Source organism: Branchiostoma floridae, chromosome 13 (genome assembly GCF_000003815.2).
Source record: "Branchiostoma floridae strain S238N-H82 chromosome 13, Bfl_VNyyK, whole genome shotgun sequence".
In the NCBI taxonomy this organism is placed as follows: Eukaryota; Metazoa; Chordata; class Leptocardii; order Amphioxiformes; family Branchiostomatidae; genus Branchiostoma; species Branchiostoma floridae.
The window spans coordinates 6,295,530-6,313,744 of NC_049991.1; the positions used below are offsets into that span (position 1 = coordinate 6,295,530).

An 18,215-nucleotide genomic window follows, 5' to 3' on the forward strand; every position below is an offset into this window, starting at 1 on the left:
CCTCCAGAATAAGTGTGCTTGCGATAGAAAGTAAAATATCTTCAGAAAGACGATTTCTTTATTGGATAGGCAGACATAAAAGACGCGCACGTTACATTGAAAGTCAATGAAACAGCCTTATTTACATTGCGCCACAGGTTGTCCAGTCAGAAGCGCCGCGTAGCGATTTTCTCCATTATTGCACACCAAGCGGTCTCTATGACGACCAAGTCCCCGGATGTGTAATCCATTCTGTAAAAAGCTACTGGCGCTCGCGATCGGCTTCTGCAACATTTCTGCTACAAAAACCTCAGATTTGTAGCCCAGAGACGCATTAAGAAGCACAAATACCTCTGTCTACAATCATCTCAAGTGTTACAAGATCTATAACTCTCGATACAAGTCCAGAGATTTGTTGGAAAAGCCGGTAAAGGAGTATTTTGCAGACACTTCTCAAGACACCGCCAAGGAACTTTTTTCGTGCTGCAGTAATCTTCTTCTTTGGACCAAAAATGGTTTGTGACATCCTTGGAGATTTACTGATCTAGTAAGAAAGATACCAAGACTCAAGAATGGAACGTCTTCGGGTAAGTTTTGATGTATCTTTAAGACAATTTGCAAGGAAATGTGTACTTATAACAACATGCCATAGACTTTATCATGTGTAAATAATCTGCAAAATTTGCCTTCAAATTTGTAGATTCTTTCTCCAAAAACTCTAGAAAAAGTCACCCAACTCAAGGTTATAAAATGCATCATAAATGGTAAGACTTGAGGGTGAAAACTGTAAATTTTCTTAGTGTTTTTGGCGGGATATGTAACGTTATTATAAAGTGGTGCAACGATCAACTAGTGCCCCCGTCTTGAGGGGGTAGTGTCATGGCGGATGAGATATTGTTTACAAACAACAAGAAACAACAACAACAACAACCAAAATGAAAGTTTTCAAATCGGGTTGAACTTCTCTCATAGTGTTTAATATTGCCCTAACTGAAAACAACAATTGCTTGTTATTTTTATTTTTTATTTTGATGATATTTCTCAGCAATGTTTTGAGATTAGCAACACTGTTAAAAGTTTATAAAACAAAGGCCTTGGTAAAACTAAATCAGTACAACTAATGTGTGTGTATTCAATTTTAAAAATTTACGGCAGCTAGAAATGTTCCAATTTTTGTTGTTGCTATAACAGTGAGGGTAACCGACAATAGATATTTTCACGCGTATGTGATGTCAGACAATGAAAAATACAGAAAAGTTGTCTGTTTTCGTAAGCATTTTTAGTGCTGCATGGTGAATTTTTCTAGCTTGCTGGGGGAAAAACGAAAAAACTAATTTTTTTTCACAGCATCCAAAATAAAGAAAGTTAAAGATAGCCATTAATAATACCATTTGTATGTGCAAATTTTGTTGATAATATTTAATAATCTGTACGATCCTATGAACGTTTCCCCAGTAAGGGTGTTCTGTTTCTTTCTTCTTTGCCTCGAGCTTGTCAGACCTTATATTAGCAGCTGTTGTTACAAATGTGAGCATTTTTTTACTGGCACACAATATTACTATACTGTATATTACTAGGTAAAGCCTAATGATGCAGTATTTTGTGTTCGTCTTGACAAATTTAACTTCAAAAGGCTATGGGAAAAATATTCCACATTTTGATGAATAAGAAAAAAATAATAATTATGTTACCTTTCTTGTACTGTAGTCATTTTTTTTTTATTCTCACAATTTCTAAAAAGAGGAAAACAATTTATAAACCTCCCAGGTGATAGTAAATGTTGTTCTAGAGAATTAAAATTTGCTAATGATATGTTGCCAAGCAAAGATTATATGGGACTGGAATTAGAACAAGTTGTATAACCATAACTGTGGTGTATGTTCATCATTCAAATGTTGCAGGTATTAGGTTTCAACTCTAGAAACATCTTATCTAATATTCTTGCCCGAGGGCTAATTGCAGGTAACATAAAAGATTCAAACAATGTAAAAACAACAATGCAAGTGTCTACTCTAGTCTAAAACTACTCTAGATCCTGGGTTATTGGGTTCGACTCCTTTTTCAAAGACAGTGGAATACGAAATATCCCACCTTTTCTATTATGTGTGAGTTTTGTGATGTTAGAATGAAAACTGTTTTCTTTTTGTCAGTGAATGTGAGGAAGTTTGGGTGGAATTTGGTGGCCCTTTCAAACAGCTCTTTTCTTTCCTTGTCGTAGAAAGAGCAGTTTGACTAAAATGTGTTTCGTCTTCCACCATGTTTGATGTTATACTTATGGCAATTTGAAATGATAGATTCTTGTCAACCCCTCTCTGTGACTGCCCCCTCCCCACTAAGGTTGTACATTGACAAGTGCATAGAAAACACAACCCCTCTCTACCCCCTGGACAGTCCCACATGTGTTAGATTAAACCACTGATGGTGTGATTTGAGGTAACATATGGTTATGTGGTTACACTCATATTGTCACGAATTACACGGTTTCATATTAATATTTCATGAAGGCACTGATATAACAGCATCACTTTATGAAAGGCTCGCGTGTGAATTATGATTCAGAAGCAGAGAATGAAAAATTATTGTGTCAAATCAAAAGAATAGTGCTACTCACCTTTGGGACTTGACTATACATTAAACTAGTAACTCATGATATGATCATGTTATTAAGTGTTTGATATGATAATAATTATTATCATTTATAATATATGATCAATGAATGTATGGTATCATGTATACATATATACATGGCATAACTTGAACAGAAAAAGCTCAAACATTTACTTTCAGAAATAGTTGGGATTTTCATAACGTAAAAAATGTAAAGAACACTTTTTTCACTAGAACATGCAATTTGTAGTATCTTTGGCCCAACCAAATAAGTTCAGTGGTTTGTGGCTTTTTCATGAAAAAACACTATTCAATCCTGTGACCACTTCCATACTGTAGTAGGGCCACATGTCCAAGACCACTTTTTGTGGTCTTGTCAATAAATTTTTCGTTGACACTTGTAAGCATTAAGAATCCTGTCTTCAGTGATCGCCTGTCCATAAAGACCAGATTTTATCGGTCCCCTGAGTGGTCTTCCTAGTCAGTTTTGACTGTACAATTGTCATGCAAGTTGCAACTTTTGACAAGTTTTTGCAGTTACCATGCATGCACACACAGACACACACACACACACACACACACAAACTGTTCAAGACAAATTGTTCAAATCTGATTATGTGACGCATAATCAAAATATTATACAAAAAATCTAGAGGTACATGTACTATTTTTTCAGATCAGAAAGAATAGTGTACAAAAAATAGTTTTGATTGTAAAAAAAACTAATACCTTATGTGTTGTATATAACAATTTTTTTGTTACAACAATGTTATGGACTCAATTCTTCAAATTATGCAACGTTTTACTTTAATTTACAGATGAACGAATCTCCGATCCACAACAGTAGTATCACACGAGGGTTGCCAGGGTTACCACCGCTCCCCACCCCCGCAGCCAATGAACCGTCCGAGCTATACCAGGTAAGTTCCAGAATCATATACAAATCAAAAATATTCTATGATAATTGATATTCAAGGTTCTAACATTCTAACTAAAGCAAAAGTGTGAAATGAAAAACTCAATAAAGTAAACTATGCACCCTTTCTCCACCAATCTTGAATACATTTTTAATCTGAAAAATTGATATTTATGGTGTTTTCTGTCCGGTAATTTTGCATAAATCAAGGACTTCTAAACAGTGTCCTTGCTTAGATTTGTAAAATTGCTATAGCTAGTGTTCCCCTATTCGGATTGTCTCCAAAAACTTGTGAATCGCCTACAGCAAGTCACAAAATCACTAAAAAAAGACAATCATGTTGCAACTTGCACCAAAACAATGTTACTGTATATAGTTTTTCATCCTTCCTAGAACTGTAGTACCACCTTGCTCTATTTGAGGTCCTTTTTCTATTTATCTGTGCAATAAGATACACACCCTGACTTTGGCGAAAAAACTTTTCTGGTCACCTTTAAAGTTTTGAAAAGTTTACAAACTGAGCACCTTATTCCAGAAAGTACTGTTCATTGTCATGTATTGCTGTCAGCGATTGAAACTTTCTTTAACAGTATTATATATTGTCGCTTGATCGTCCGTAACACACCACTTGAAAAAACCTGCCCCAAAAAATCCGATAATAACAGTTGTTGGATTTTGGTGGCCGGTTTAGAATTTTGCTGGTGGCTTAGAGCATTGTGGAGCTAAATGCCAAGTCACCATTGCACAATCGAACTCAAAAACATAATCAGGGCCTTGCAATGGTATTGGTAAACCTGATATTACATTTAACTTGCAAAGGTTCTCTAGGGACAGTACAGTAGTGATGAGGGGGAGGGTGGAAGTCACCATCAACAAAGATTCAATTATTCCGTTATAATAGAATCTTTTTTGTGAATACATGATACTAATTTACGGGATGACAAAAATTTCAATTTTTCTCTTATATTTGTGTTCAGCAAGATAGTGGGTGAATTGCAATTTGTCATTTTCGTAAAATCTCCCTCCCCCCAAACGTCCTAGCTTTTGTGGTTGCTCCCTTTTGTGTCCCATTCACACGTTATTTTAGGCCCCAGGTTATTTGGTTACGAAGACCCTGGCTACCCTTTTGTTTGGCCTTTCGTGTACCTTTGTGTTTGTTTGCTATGTAAACAATCTGTGTGCGGAGCAGACGGCAGCTCCCGTGCTTCAGAACGACTTCTGCGTAAAGATTTTTTCATCGCCGAGAGACGTAGCGTACACACACCTGTTTTCGGCACACAAAGTTCTGTGTTCAAAGTTGGGAACCAATTAAACGTTGCGTTATGGCAACCACTTATAAGGTTACAGTTGCGAATGTTAAGTCCAATGTGGCCTAGTTTTTTTTTTCTTTTGTACTCTTAGTAAGATAGATTACCATGGAAGCATTAAAGGTGCAGGGTTGTGATTGTATAAGGCTAGCTAAACTTGAACTTCACACAAGTTGAAGCACAATAAATGGCACATTGCATACATACGTACATATGGGGACCTTTCGATGTATTACCAAGAAAAAAGGGAAACAAATTTCAGCTTGCAAGCTGAATATTCTACAAATTTTACTTTGTAAATTATGCTATCACAAACACTAGATATATAATCGCTCTAAAAAATTAAACATTGTTTGGCTTTTTTAATTTCAGTCAGGTATTAAATAGAGACGCTTTATTTTCCTTATCTTTTTGAGCTTTGACATCCAAATCCTTCTTTACTCTAACTTATCTTTTCATTTTGTAACTTTTGAACCACATTAATCCTCTGATCTCTCAGTGTGTCGTATTAATACAATTGTTGTAAGTTGTACGGCAGATGGTAGTCTGAGATTGGGATACAGAGGGTTTGTGGAAAAGGCTGGGCTGTGTATCAGGCCTGGCTACCTTGCATGGCTACCCAAATCCATGAGGATTATTAGGCACAGGAACACAATCATCAACTGTACCCAGGCCAATAGGGAAAAATGTTGTGCTACTGAATTTTTAAGTTGACTGACCTTAGCAAAACTGCCAACCCTAGCCTTTGCACAATTCAAATTTTTTGTTGAATCACAAAGTCAGCTGAGGTACAAAAACAGTACAAGACAATCCGTACCTACTGTCCCTAATTTTTTTTAGGACTCAAGTCAGAAAAATACAACATTTAGACCTCATCGGTATCAAAATCTTATGGGAGACCATAAAGTGCTTATAGTTAGTCTGTACAAAAATTGCCTGACTTTAGGCAAAGACAACATACATGTAACAGGAAATAATTTTAAACTAGCATTACTTGATTACTTAAACCTATAGCAGCTGCTACATTTTTGCCTACAGCTGCCATCCAACTAGCCTCTTTTATTTTTTAGGTTAGAAATTATATTTATCTTTTAAAAGCAGATGCTCAGTTCTCCAGTGTAACTGATAAGTTGACCTCTTCTCTATTTTCTGTAGGTTGTGCTGCGGCACAGTGAGCACCCGCCAATCATGCAGGGGCACTCGTGGACTCTGGCCGCACCCTTCAAGGAACAGAAGTACTGCCGAACACCCAGGTAACAATTTTAGCGAAGCTGGTTTGTTACACCGATGGGTGGTTATACCGGCTATATAGAATACAGATACAGATACAGAATTTCTGCTGTCTGAAAGAAATGCCAATTACTTGTTCTCTGAAATGGTCTGACAGTATCGCCATTTGCATCAAAATTGGAAAATTGCCCAAAATCAATGAAGACTAATTCTGAAGACATCACTTTGCCCAAGCCAGATGTATACAGACACACCTCATTATAGATGGGTACTGGTCCAATGTACCTAGGTACAAAACCAGGACTGGTCTTAAAAATTACATTGGACCTGAAGAACATAAGAATGCATCATCTCGAAATTTCAATCAGTTTTTTAATCAGTTTTTGATATACCGTTGCTTTTAAGTTCATGTATGAAAGTTAGTTCCAGTCAATTAATAATTAATTGATATGTATATGCAGCTAATTATGCACAGAATTTTTTTCTTAAATAAACATTTTTTGTCAATCAGTTGTTGTCCTTGTTTGTTTACAGTGAGTCGATCGCCAACAACTACACACCAACAGCGAGCGATTTGAGGATCAAGAATATAAAGACCATTCCACCAATTGCAAGACCAGGCACTAAACGGTCACCAAGGAGTCCTTCACGTATCCTTTTTTAGTTTAATCCCTATAAACTTTTGAAATCGTGTGGCATGACTGCAGGCTGTTTAGCCCAGAAGCCAGAGGCCTTGGCTTCAAATCTTGTCATGCTACTCATCTTCTGCTCTTGGGAAAGGCACTTCACATGACTTTCCTCACTCCAACCAGGTAAAATGGGTACCTGACTTCAGTTTGGCAGGTAAAAGGGAGGAGAGGGATGGGCTCTGCCTCTTAACTAGCAGACACAGTTGATAACAACTCACTGCCCCTACGGCCTTCAAAAAGATATGGGACTACATATACCTACAACATTGTACAGTAGTATAATTATATATAGTTTCTTCTTTCAGTACTTCAAAAGATTTTGTTACTACAGATGCAATTTTTCTTTTCCTAGGAATAGACAATTTCAGTTACTTTATCATAATTTTATTATTCAGAAGAATATTTTTATATTTCAAAACTTGTCTTGATCGTGTATGTGTATGTGTATGTGCATGTGGAAATCCAGAAACACATTATTTCTTTAACCGACCCCACAGCTACAAAATCTCCCCCCAGTCCCAGAAAGGTACCCAGACACCGGGGGCTCAACGGCAAAAAGCAAAATGGGTAAGTAACAAAATTGATGAAAAGAAGAAGTTAGTTTGCAAATAAAAATTAAATATTATTATATATTATATGTTGATAATCATGAGTTTAGCAAGCGAAAGAGCATTATTGTCTCCCTGTAAGGGGCGGTAAAACCTGTCGTGTGTAAGCATGTCAACCAATGATGATGATGATGATGATGATGATGATGCTAATCATGATGAAAAGTCAATGCTTTTCTACAAATTTTCAAAACGTTTAAAATTTGCAGGAATGTGATGAAAGTGGGAATTCAAAATAAAGACATTGTGTGACACACAAATCGTAAAGTTAGATTTAATTTTGGACAAACATGTCGTGTATGTATTATCTCAGTACAGGCTGAACTTTTGAGTGTTTCCTATAAAACCTATCCAATACTCTTGCACCCCCCTCCCACACAGATCATCAATGAAAAAACGCTACCCTACTTTCTGACAGTGAAATGTCATTTTCTTGTTTCAGCGTGAATGGCACAACCAATGGGGTGGCAAAGCACGCGCACGTCTCCAACGGTTCTACCAATGGCGTGAGCGACGTTTCCTCGCTGCCCGGTAGCCGTCCCATGAGCCCTGTGCAGCAGCTAAACGTGATGAAATCGGGCGAAGATGAGGAAACCAGGAAAATGGGCGAACCGTCTGAGAGAGATCTCGAGGTCAGAGTTCATAGAAATCATATCTTATTTGCGACATTATTACCTTAAGTAAATAGAGGATTTGTTTTCATTGTTTCTGTTTGCTAAATATTTGTTATTTGAATGCAATAGAGTGGTTAACTTAGTATCTAAATGCAAGACTTAGTTAACTTGTTGGACACTGACAGGAAGTTAGGTCATAGGTCCCAAAAGGACCTAGAATGGGTTATCTTATTTCCTGTCATCAATTTCTTGCTATATGCATGTATGTGGCCTTCAATATTAGAGCTGGTGTGAAAATTGCATTAGACAGAATCAGTGAGAAATTAACAAATCAGATGAAAAATTTAACAATCTAAACTACAAATATTTGAAACACTCTGAGGGATCTACAATTTCTTGGTTGTTAATTCAAATATTAGACAATTGTAGACCTAACTAACAAAGTTTTACATTAAATTTGCGCCACAGTTATGTTATGTTATGATGTCACCGTTATGTTAATGCACTACTGTTACCGATATGTTAACGAGGAAAGGCCCACTAATAAAATGCCTCACTGGTCAAAGTTTTGCAAATTGGAATGAAATTCATTAACCACTTGTCATACCCCACCCATGTACCTGTAACTCATTATACTTTTGACTTCCCTATGTCCAGGAAAACAGCTGGGTGAGTTTGGCAAATCTTGTGGGGAGTATGAGTAGTAGTGTGTGGTCTGTGTGAGTCCATTTTGTGGTGCAGCACAGGCCTACCCCTTGTATGCACATGACTGTCACACGTTATCAAAAGCATGCGTTATTTGGTGCCAAGGAGGAGATATATTAGCATTTAAATGACCTCCCTGCTCCTGTGTTGTGTGCCCCCCTCCCCACTAGTGACTCAGTACAGAAAAAGGGTTTGAATTGTACATGTGTCAGGTCAAAGGTGAAAGCCCCTAAAAAATTCTTGTCTACATGTGGACCATGCTTAATACATGTCCAAACATCATGGTTTGTTTATGTCTCAGGGGCCTTCAACTTTGACAAGTTACCCACAATGCATCACACTGTGCATGCCCAGTTCAAACCATGAACTGGCTTATTGCTTGTAATCCACACTCTAAGAGATTGATTTTTTGGCAGCACCTCCGGGGCGGAGCCAATAATAGCTTCAGTTAGTAACACCTATTTTCTTTTACCGACGGTGCAGAGATATTACTACTACATCACCAAAGGTGTGCGTGATGAAATGTTGGCTCCTGCGCCGGAAGACCAGATGCCAAATATCAAGAGCAGAATACCTGAAGCCCTCCGCAACAACCCGGACTTGAACAAGATCATGGTCGCTCTCACAGAGGAGGCCGAGGGGGACTACAACTTCACTCTGAGGAAGTGCATTGGTGAGATGGGGGGTTTAACCCTTCTCATGCTAAGTACAGTCAACATAAAATTAAGACAGTTCAACACTTGCAGTGTGATTTTTGCAGTGCGAATTTATGAAAAAAAAGGCAGTAACAATCCTGTTTTTACTAATGACATTCAAATCGGTTGAACATTGTTTTTTAAATTGATAATGAATTTTGTTGAATGAAGCTCTGTACATGTATGGGACTTTTTTCTACTCTTACAACTGTTACAATAATTTCTAATGATGTGAGCGTTTACATGACAATAAGCCAATTGTAAATGAGTGTTGCAAGTCGTGTTTCTTAGCATAGTTACGTTTCATCATTGTCATTGTGCATCTGGAATAGCTTGCTTTCGACACATCCTAATTTATACACTTTTCCACCAATCACAGTGGACTATGTCCTGAAGGATGAGAAGGAGAAGAGCCGGCTGCACATCTCCTGGATCCCGCGCTCGTTCCCGCACCGCGTAATCCGTGCCCCCGTCCCGTGGCACCACGTGTACCGCGAGACAAAAGAACTAAACGAGCAGCACCTCTTCACCACCAATCCCATCATGCTGCACCTGCAGAATCTCTGGTTTGATAAGTAAGTCTGACCTTGGGTGACCCCACCAAATCATCCAATCAGATGCCAGCCCTGTTGTTCTATCATCTAATTACATCATATTACCCAAACCCCAAGTTTTTGTTTTTTCATCTCTTGTCAGTCATGTTTTGGTCAATACAATTTTTTGGTTCTCTAAAGTAACCATTCCATTCTTTTTGCTATTTTCTTCCGTTTCTTCTTCTTTTCACTATCTCTGATCAGTGTTCTCACCAGGATTTTTTCACAGCGTCAGGGCAGGGGTTCGGGGGCCGCCGAAGGCCCCCGGCGGGGTCCAGGGGCAGAGCCCCGGTGGGGGGCCCCTTGCAGTGTGATTTTTCTTCAGTGTGATTCCTTACTAAAGTAAAAGCTCTTGCATTTTAGGCTATTCAGAAGGCTTATTGTATCAGTTTTTAGGGGCATATCTACGATAATTGTAGCAGTTTGACGTAACGATACTTTGAGTCAAAGCATCAAAGACAACTAAAAACTCATAAACAACAAACTTTACTCAGCTCAACAGTACTCATAAATATTGTCCGGTTTGCCACCAACTTTTTCTAGATAAACAACTTTGACAGTCTCTGTTTCCATCGTATTTTTTTTCATCGTAAACAGAACAAAACACGCAGAAACATGTGCTCGGCACGGGGAATCCCCGGCCGACTTTCAAGTTCGCGATCGGCGGACGAATAATGCGTTCACATAAGAGGTGTTGGACGTAAAAACAACAAGAATACCTTTGCTTCCTTTTGATATGAGTTTTGGGCCCGCAAAATCTCCAAAACGGCAGAAATTTTCGGGGTAAAATACGGTAAAATTTGCTCTAAAAATGGCGGTCGTTGCTGTTGTTTATCCTAAACCAATGAGATCGCTAGCTTCCCCTGACGTCACAGAGACGCATCAGATCTCGCGAGAATTTTTTGCGAGAGTTTACGATGTTTTCGCCGCCATTACCGCTAGCTGCCTGCATGCACGCACGATGTTTTCGTCATTTCTCAACGCAAATTTCTTGATCTTTGGAAGGTTTTAGATGATTTACAAGTATACTGCAACATAAAAGGGAATGTATACAAGTGCTATTTTTGTGCAAGTCCAAGAAGCGTTTCTTGCCGTTCCGATTTTAACCGGACTTGAACCGAAACTTTTTACAAGTTTTGTGCCGGTTCTCTGTTTACAGTACAGAACGCACGCCGCGCAAGGGGCGGTCCTGGGTGGGGGCTGCGAGATAGCGGTACGCGGGGTGCTATATATAACACCTCCCTTCGAGATGAAACTTCCTGAAACAGCGGAGGCGCGTGCTTGGCACGTGCTTTCGCATTTTTACTACGGTATTTTTCCAGTTTTCCCCCATTTTTTTGCCGCTACGCTGGGTGAAAATACAGCGTAGCGGGCTTTTTACAGCGTCATTTTTCCAGCCCACAGCGTATCGGCCCGCTATGCTGAAAAGGCCTGGTGAGAACACTGCTGATTGTTTCCAACATTCTTTGGGGTTTTTCCTCTTTTCTAAGTGCTGTTTTCTCTACAATCTCGTTCATCTGAATCTTTCCCTAACACTTGTTATTTTCCTCCCTTTTTTTCTTCCACTTTTGCTGTGTCCTTCAGTTTTTTTTTTGTGCATTGAATATTTGTACTTCTGGTTTCCTCTCTTTCCCAAATCAATGGGTTTTTTCCTCAATTCCTTTCCTGTGACTTTTTTTTGTTACATTTCTCTCATTCTTTTCCTTTCAATTTTCTTTCCAACTCCTTAGCCCTCCTTTTATTTTTCCATCATCATTTTTACATTACCATCATTCTTTGATATCCGTTCCCTGTCTGAATGACATTGTCTCTTCCATGCCATCTTTACGACTCTCTGCTTTGTTTTTTTCTCCATTTTCCTTCTGAATTGTCTGCCCAAGTCACAACCCCCCCCCCATGCCCTTCCAATTTTTTACCCTAAGAAATTCCTTTCCCATGCCCCCCTCCCACCACCTCATGTGTCATCAACATCAGGTGATCAGATTGAACCAACCAGGTTCAAGACACCTGATCGTTGTTGGCCCAATCGGGGACTTACAGGTCAAACCAGAGGTTGTGCAAGTACACACGAGAAGTTTGGTGACGTAGAAATTAGGTTTAGTCAAAGTTAACTAATTGAAATGTGACGGACAAGCTAGTATTAGTCTTTTTAGATGTGGTCTAGGTTTCAAGAAAAGACAATATTGTTGTTGCTAGGCAACAATGAATTGAGTGACAGTTACCACCATTACAATCATTGACAGATCAGCTCCACCCAAGACAGGTTACTATGACATGATTGACAGACTAGGCCCATGACATCTAGGTAACCATGACATGATTGGCAGATTAGCTCCGCCCATGACATCTAGGTAACCATGACATGATTGGCAGATTAGCTCCGCCCATGACATCTAGGTAACCATGACAATGATTGACAGATTAGCTCCGCCCATGGCTTCTAGGTAACCATGACAATGATTGACAGATTAGCTCCGCCCATGACATCTAGGTAACCATGACAATGATTGACAGATTAGCTCCGCCCATGACATCTAGGTAACCATGACATGATTGGCAGATTAGCTCCACCCATGACATCTAGGTAACCACGACAATGATTGACAGAATAGCTCCACCCATGACATCTAGGTAACCATGACAATGATTGACAGATTAGCTCCGCCCATGACATCTAGGTAACCATGACATGATTGACAGATAAGCTCCACCCACAACAGCCAGGTAACCATGACATGATTGACAGATTAGCTCCACCCATAACAGCCAGGTAACCATGACATGATTGACAGATAAGCTCCGCCCACAACAGCCAGGTAACCATGACATGATTGACAGATTAGCTCCACCCATAACAGCCAGGTAACCATGACATGATTGACAGGTACGCCCACCTGAGGTTTGTGAACAAGGACGAGCTGCTGAGGTCCAACCTGCCTCTGCTGCCTGCGGACTTTGAGGAGCTGATCAAGAAACAGTGCAGGGAAGCACATGAGGTTCTTCGTACAAGGTACAAATGTCTAATAGTACAGGTGCAAGGACATAGACAGTATCCTGAAGTTTGTAGCTGTCCAGAAATGTCTAGAATTTATCATTTACCTTTGTCAAGAAGGGAATGTTTTTGGTACTACTGTGTTTGTATAACACAAGAAGCTTAGCCTATATTTTGGATGGATTTTCATTGTGGTTATAATGTGGTTAGGACTTGTCCGTCATTCAAAGACCCCCTGGCAGCATTTCTTGGTACTGCAGCAGAATTTCTTCTTTTTTTTTCTAATCTATATGGTATTACAATTTTTGGTGACCATAGCAGTGTCCAGAACAGGCCATGGTTAGGTAAAATTGAATGAGAAACCTTTTTTATTTTTAGATTTCGTTGAATAGTTTTGCCTTCATATTTAGGGATTGTGATACCACAATCACGTAGACTTGTATATACATAACCTAAAAGGCATATTTTCAACGTCATTATAGTTGCATAACTTCTCGTAATTTAGTCAAGTAGATTCCTGATGGCTTAAGTTTGAACTTAGGTTTTATTCTTCATCAATCTCCAAGTTAACATTAACATTGCGTTGTTTTCTAGTTGGATTCCAACATGTGCGTCCGTTTTCCTGGCACACAAGGACCTTTGGGGCCACCTGGTGCCCCTGAACGACACAGACTCCACGCAGCGTGTACAGGAGTTCTTCGCGTGTGTCGCGGCACTGATGTCCAACCACCTGAGGAGCATGGTCATCAACTCTCTGGCAGACTTCCTCGACTTCATGCAGATGCATAAGGTTTGTTTCTCACAACAACAACAACATCAACACCAACAACAATAACAAAAACAGACTAAAAATGCTCTTAGGCTTAAATGTAGGTCTCATTTCCAAACAGGGCTCTGTCGGGCAGCATTTTGGAGCAAAAAGGATGATATAAAAGGCATAGAAATTCAGAAAATATCAAAATAAGTATATTTCTAGATATATATTTAATTTTTTTTGTTTTTTTAAACATCCCGACCGCACCCTAGTTTGGAAATATGACCTAAGTCTTAGCCTAGCCCCTCACGCATCACTGAAAAGACCAAATAGAAAATGCTGTTATTGATCTAAACTAGGACCTAAACTAGAGCATTAGGTGGTTCCACACTTCTACATAGGATGCAAAACTATACACATTTTTTCTGTACACTGTTTCTTCTATTCTGAATGGTAGGCGGTTTATACGTTGTAGAAACAAAAATATGACAGTGGGGGTTTATACAAACCTAAGGGGAAAAACATCCTAAATTTGAATTCATCCAGTTCAAGATGTGTTCCAGATTGGTTGAGAAGGGGAGCAAACTTAATTTGAGTTTTCCATTTTACCATTTAGTGCCAAAGATTTGTCCGAGACTTGCACCAAGTCAGGGGTGCATACATAATGTGTATTTTAACCTGCGTGCATACTTTAAGGGAGGTATCATATAATTATACTAAAGTAAAGACATTGTGTGCTAAGTCCTGTTACTTTCTTCACCAGGCTGGGAATGACTTTGGTTCTGACTACGATGAGCTCCAGTTTGCCATGGGGTCGGTCATGATCATCAAGTTGAGAGTCGAGGAGCCAAAGATCATCTTTGAGCCCCCCTTCAGGGAGACCAGAGACATCTTCCTCAGGTGCTTCTCCGAGATTGTTGCAAGTGCCGAGGAGCTGCCCAGGGTATGTCATTGTTGTTTTTCATTGACATTTTTTGTGTTACAGTAAACATTTTTATTTCATTGAACTCAGGTTGCACAGCTCCTAGTTTTGGGGAGGACACAATATATTATATAAGAGTGACCTACTGCTGTGTGTGCTAAGAATTGAAATCAATTATATCGCCAGATCAGGACATGAGATAAAAAGATAGAATACCAAGAGGATTTTACTCGCAAAATTCGAGATAAGAGTAATGGAACTTGCGGCAACCTGACATGTAAATGAGAAACCTAGCTTTACCTTAGGTTTCCCACTTGGCAACCATTATTAAAAAGTATTTCAAACCCTGGACTTGCTAAGGATTGAAACCCAGAACTCCTAGATGAGCACCTAGCTTTGGTTAGGACATTAAATGGAGGTCCCATGTTTGACTTGAGTACATTAAAAATCCCACCAAGTTTATCGAAAAGAGTAGGAGTCCTTTCTGATGGGAGTGGTTCAAAACCAACAGTCCTAAAATTGGTCTATATGAGGAAATTGCTGTCGTATTGAGGTCACCTGAGTTAGTACCGTATTTCTTTCATTAAACCGCGCACCCCAAATAAAATGCGCACCCCCGATTTGGGGCTCATCGTGTGCCCTTACACGCAAGCTGAGATAGTCAAGGGAAACCCCTCAATAATCCGCGCACCTAATTTTTGCTGACGATCGCACCGGGGGTACCCTCAAAACTTGGCCGCGCCCTCATATAGCGCAGCACCCTTTGATGTTTATTCGCCTAATTTCCTATGAAACTTTTTGGAAAAATGATACAATTTCTGGATCGGCACCGCACTTGTAAAGTTACGTAGAGAAAATTCACTCTACCAATAATTTATCGGCGGCTTGCTCACGCAGCGCGATGAGAATTTTCATGCTACAAGATGCCATTATATCGAGTGAGCAGACATCAAAACGTTAAATTTTACCGGGCTTTTCGATGATAAACTAAAAAAAAAAACACATTTACTGTCATAATAAAACATCGTGGCCCGCTGTTCTTCCCGAGAAATACGTATTTTTGGACAGCGCGGCACGAAACGCGGCGTCTGCAGGATCGGAAATACGCATCTCTGATTGGTTGAAGCCACCACAACAACAACAACTGAATACTAATGACGGGGAATCCCCGGCGATCTCGCGCTCTGATTGGTTGCAGCGGTGCATCATGGGAGCTTTCCCGCGGCTTGCAGCTAGCTTGCCGCCATTTTGATTATCAGAGTTACATTTTTGAAACGCAAAAGAACACTATTTTCAACGATTACATTGCACCATTCTAGTTAAGATATGCATAATACAAAGAACCTTCCGTGGAAACATGCTTTTATATGTGAATTTATGGTGTCTCTAGCATAATTTTGGGTTTCGATGCAGCCGTAAGTGTGCTGAAACTTAGCGTGGGTTTCCAAACACCCCGAAAAATTATAATGTCGCATTTTTCTCGTCACACAAAAACAAAACTCCTGCAAAGAAGAACCCTGCAACATTTTCTGATCATAGCAATTATGTTTTGGGTCAAAATGCTCGTGGATAATACACGATGTGCCGGCGTGCAGCCGCGTGATGCCTCGTGGATAAAATATTTGTAACATAACTAACAAATTATGCCAGCCCCAGCACGCTGCAAAAAGTCGGACGATTGTCTCCGTTTTTCTTTTTCAAGTCATTCTTATAATATCATTCTTATAAATATCATTACAACTATATTAGTTTTAATACAAAGAATAACATAAGCATGCGTAATTTTAAGTCTATATAAAGTTAACATTGTTATCTTGTAAATAATAAACGAAAGACAAATGCATAAATTATCGATGTTCAGCGCGATACCTCGCGGCGTAATCGCTGGCTTTCTGGCTTGTTACGTGATTTTTCTTGAGACAACCCCTAAATAAAGCGCGCACCCCGACTTTGGCTTTGACCTGAAGCACCAACTTCAAAGTTGAAATGTCAAAAAAGTGCGCGGTTTATTAGAAGAAATACGGTACTGATCAGCAGGCGCTCCAGACCCCTACAATTTAGCCCCCTATTGTCAGCTCACAACAAGTCAACAACCCTAAGCACAGCACCATCTTGCCTTGCAGGTTGAGAGTGACCTGTTCCCAGACATGCGACATGAGAGACTGTTGCTGAGGACAGTAAAGATGGAGGAACCACTGGTGACAGAGTTCATGGACAAGGCCATGGAGACCTTCAAAATCAACACCATTGGACCACAGAGGTACTGTATATTTGCCATGTGTACCATACTTTCTGAACTAAAGTAGGCACCCCAATTAAATACTCAGTGAACCCAAGCTGTGGGACTGGAACTTAATAATCACATAATAAAGTACACACCCCTTCTTCATTAATCTTGAAAACTGGATAAATTCAAATTCATGATACTACTGTTTACATATTTTTACCCCAGGTAAATTTGCATCCATTACAATTTGTAAAAAATGCTAAGTGTTCCCTACTTGAGAAAATGGTCCATAATGCCTAGAGTTTGTGTACAGTTTGGTACATACATGTAACGCTAGGTCACCTTTATCCAAGGGGTAACCTATATCTGTCGTATTTGAAATCAGGGTATTTAGGCAAATTATCAAGACGGATGGTGGTTTCAAACTACAATATTTTTAGAATTGATGTTCCCGACTACCCTGCTTTCGAAAACAACGAATATAGGTTACCCAACGAAAAAAGGTGAACTAGCATTACTTCTCAGATTCAGTTACTGTATATTAATGAAAAACATTTGGGGATCTTCATAGGCTATGTACTGGTTACCGGCATCCAACTTAATGGTTTTTAGCAAGTGTTCAATAGTAATATTTCCGTCCACCCATGGCAGGTACCTGAATGTGTACAAGAAGTATGGAGACCTGCTGAACAACAAAGCTGAACAGGAAGTCACCGCCTTCCTCAAGGAGAAACACTCTCTTCAGGCATTCACAAAGGTAACATCACACAAGTCTTCACTTTGTCAGCCCTTACCTTGTTCAAGTTTTTCCTATATGTGAGAAAAGTTACACTGTGACTGTATCTGTTTTTTTCCAAAATTCAAAAGTCACATGGCTGTAGCTTGTTCTTATCATGATTTTATTTTGGTCCGATTTCTAGTAGTAGTCGAAGTAACCGACCACGATTATAGTCTTGAAAGACTACAAACCTTTTGATGTTAGGATGAATGATAATGTTGTATGGTTCAAATGTTTGCACCCCTAGATCTAGCTTCCACGTTGTTTTTAGTATAAAGAATTTGTTGACAAAAAGCACAGATTCTAAGCCTTGTACTAAACAAATCTGAAGACCAATGTTTGTTTGTGTTTTCTCTGCAGAAAATCAACAGCTATCAGCAGCTGAAAGACGAGATTGCCCTCCTGCGTATCACCGTGCCCCTGAGCATGTTCACACTCGCCTGCGAGGACCTGAACGTTGACCTTTGTGCCCGGGCTCAGAAACTGAAAGACAGACTTGTCGTTTTTGAGGTAAATACTAAATGTAGCATACTTTGTACCATATACAGTGTACAATTGTTGTGCAACTATAGAATTATACATAAAAAGGACAAAAAAAG

General features: G+C 39.4%; 1 protein-coding gene across 2 annotated transcripts in view; it reads left to right on the forward strand.

The window, feature by feature from the left end:
• The first annotated feature begins 214 nt into the window (after positions 1-214).
• LOC118428417 (dynein heavy chain 3, axonemal-like) overlaps positions 215-18,215 on the forward strand; it is a 69,113-nt gene continuing 51,112 nt past the window's right edge. For both annotated transcript variants that reach the window (XM_035838469.1, XM_035838467.1), the window contains exons 1-14: positions 215-566; positions 3,405-3,506; positions 5,965-6,062; positions 6,574-6,689; positions 7,226-7,295; positions 7,779-7,968; positions 9,139-9,328; positions 9,730-9,925; positions 12,828-12,953; positions 13,530-13,725; positions 14,453-14,632; positions 16,735-16,871; positions 17,490-17,595; positions 17,977-18,126. In XM_035838469.1, coding sequence (XP_035694362.1) covers positions 552-566; positions 3,405-3,506; positions 5,965-6,062; positions 6,574-6,689; positions 7,226-7,295; positions 7,779-7,968; positions 9,139-9,328; positions 9,730-9,925; positions 12,828-12,953; positions 13,530-13,725; positions 14,453-14,632; positions 16,735-16,871; positions 17,490-17,595; positions 17,977-18,126 — 1,872 coding nt within the window. In that variant the 5' untranslated portion in view covers positions 215-551. The remainder of the gene's footprint in view (positions 567-3,404; positions 3,507-5,964; positions 6,063-6,573; positions 6,690-7,225; positions 7,296-7,778; positions 7,969-9,138; positions 9,329-9,729; positions 9,926-12,827; positions 12,954-13,529; positions 13,726-14,452; positions 14,633-16,734; positions 16,872-17,489; positions 17,596-17,976; positions 18,127-18,215) is intronic.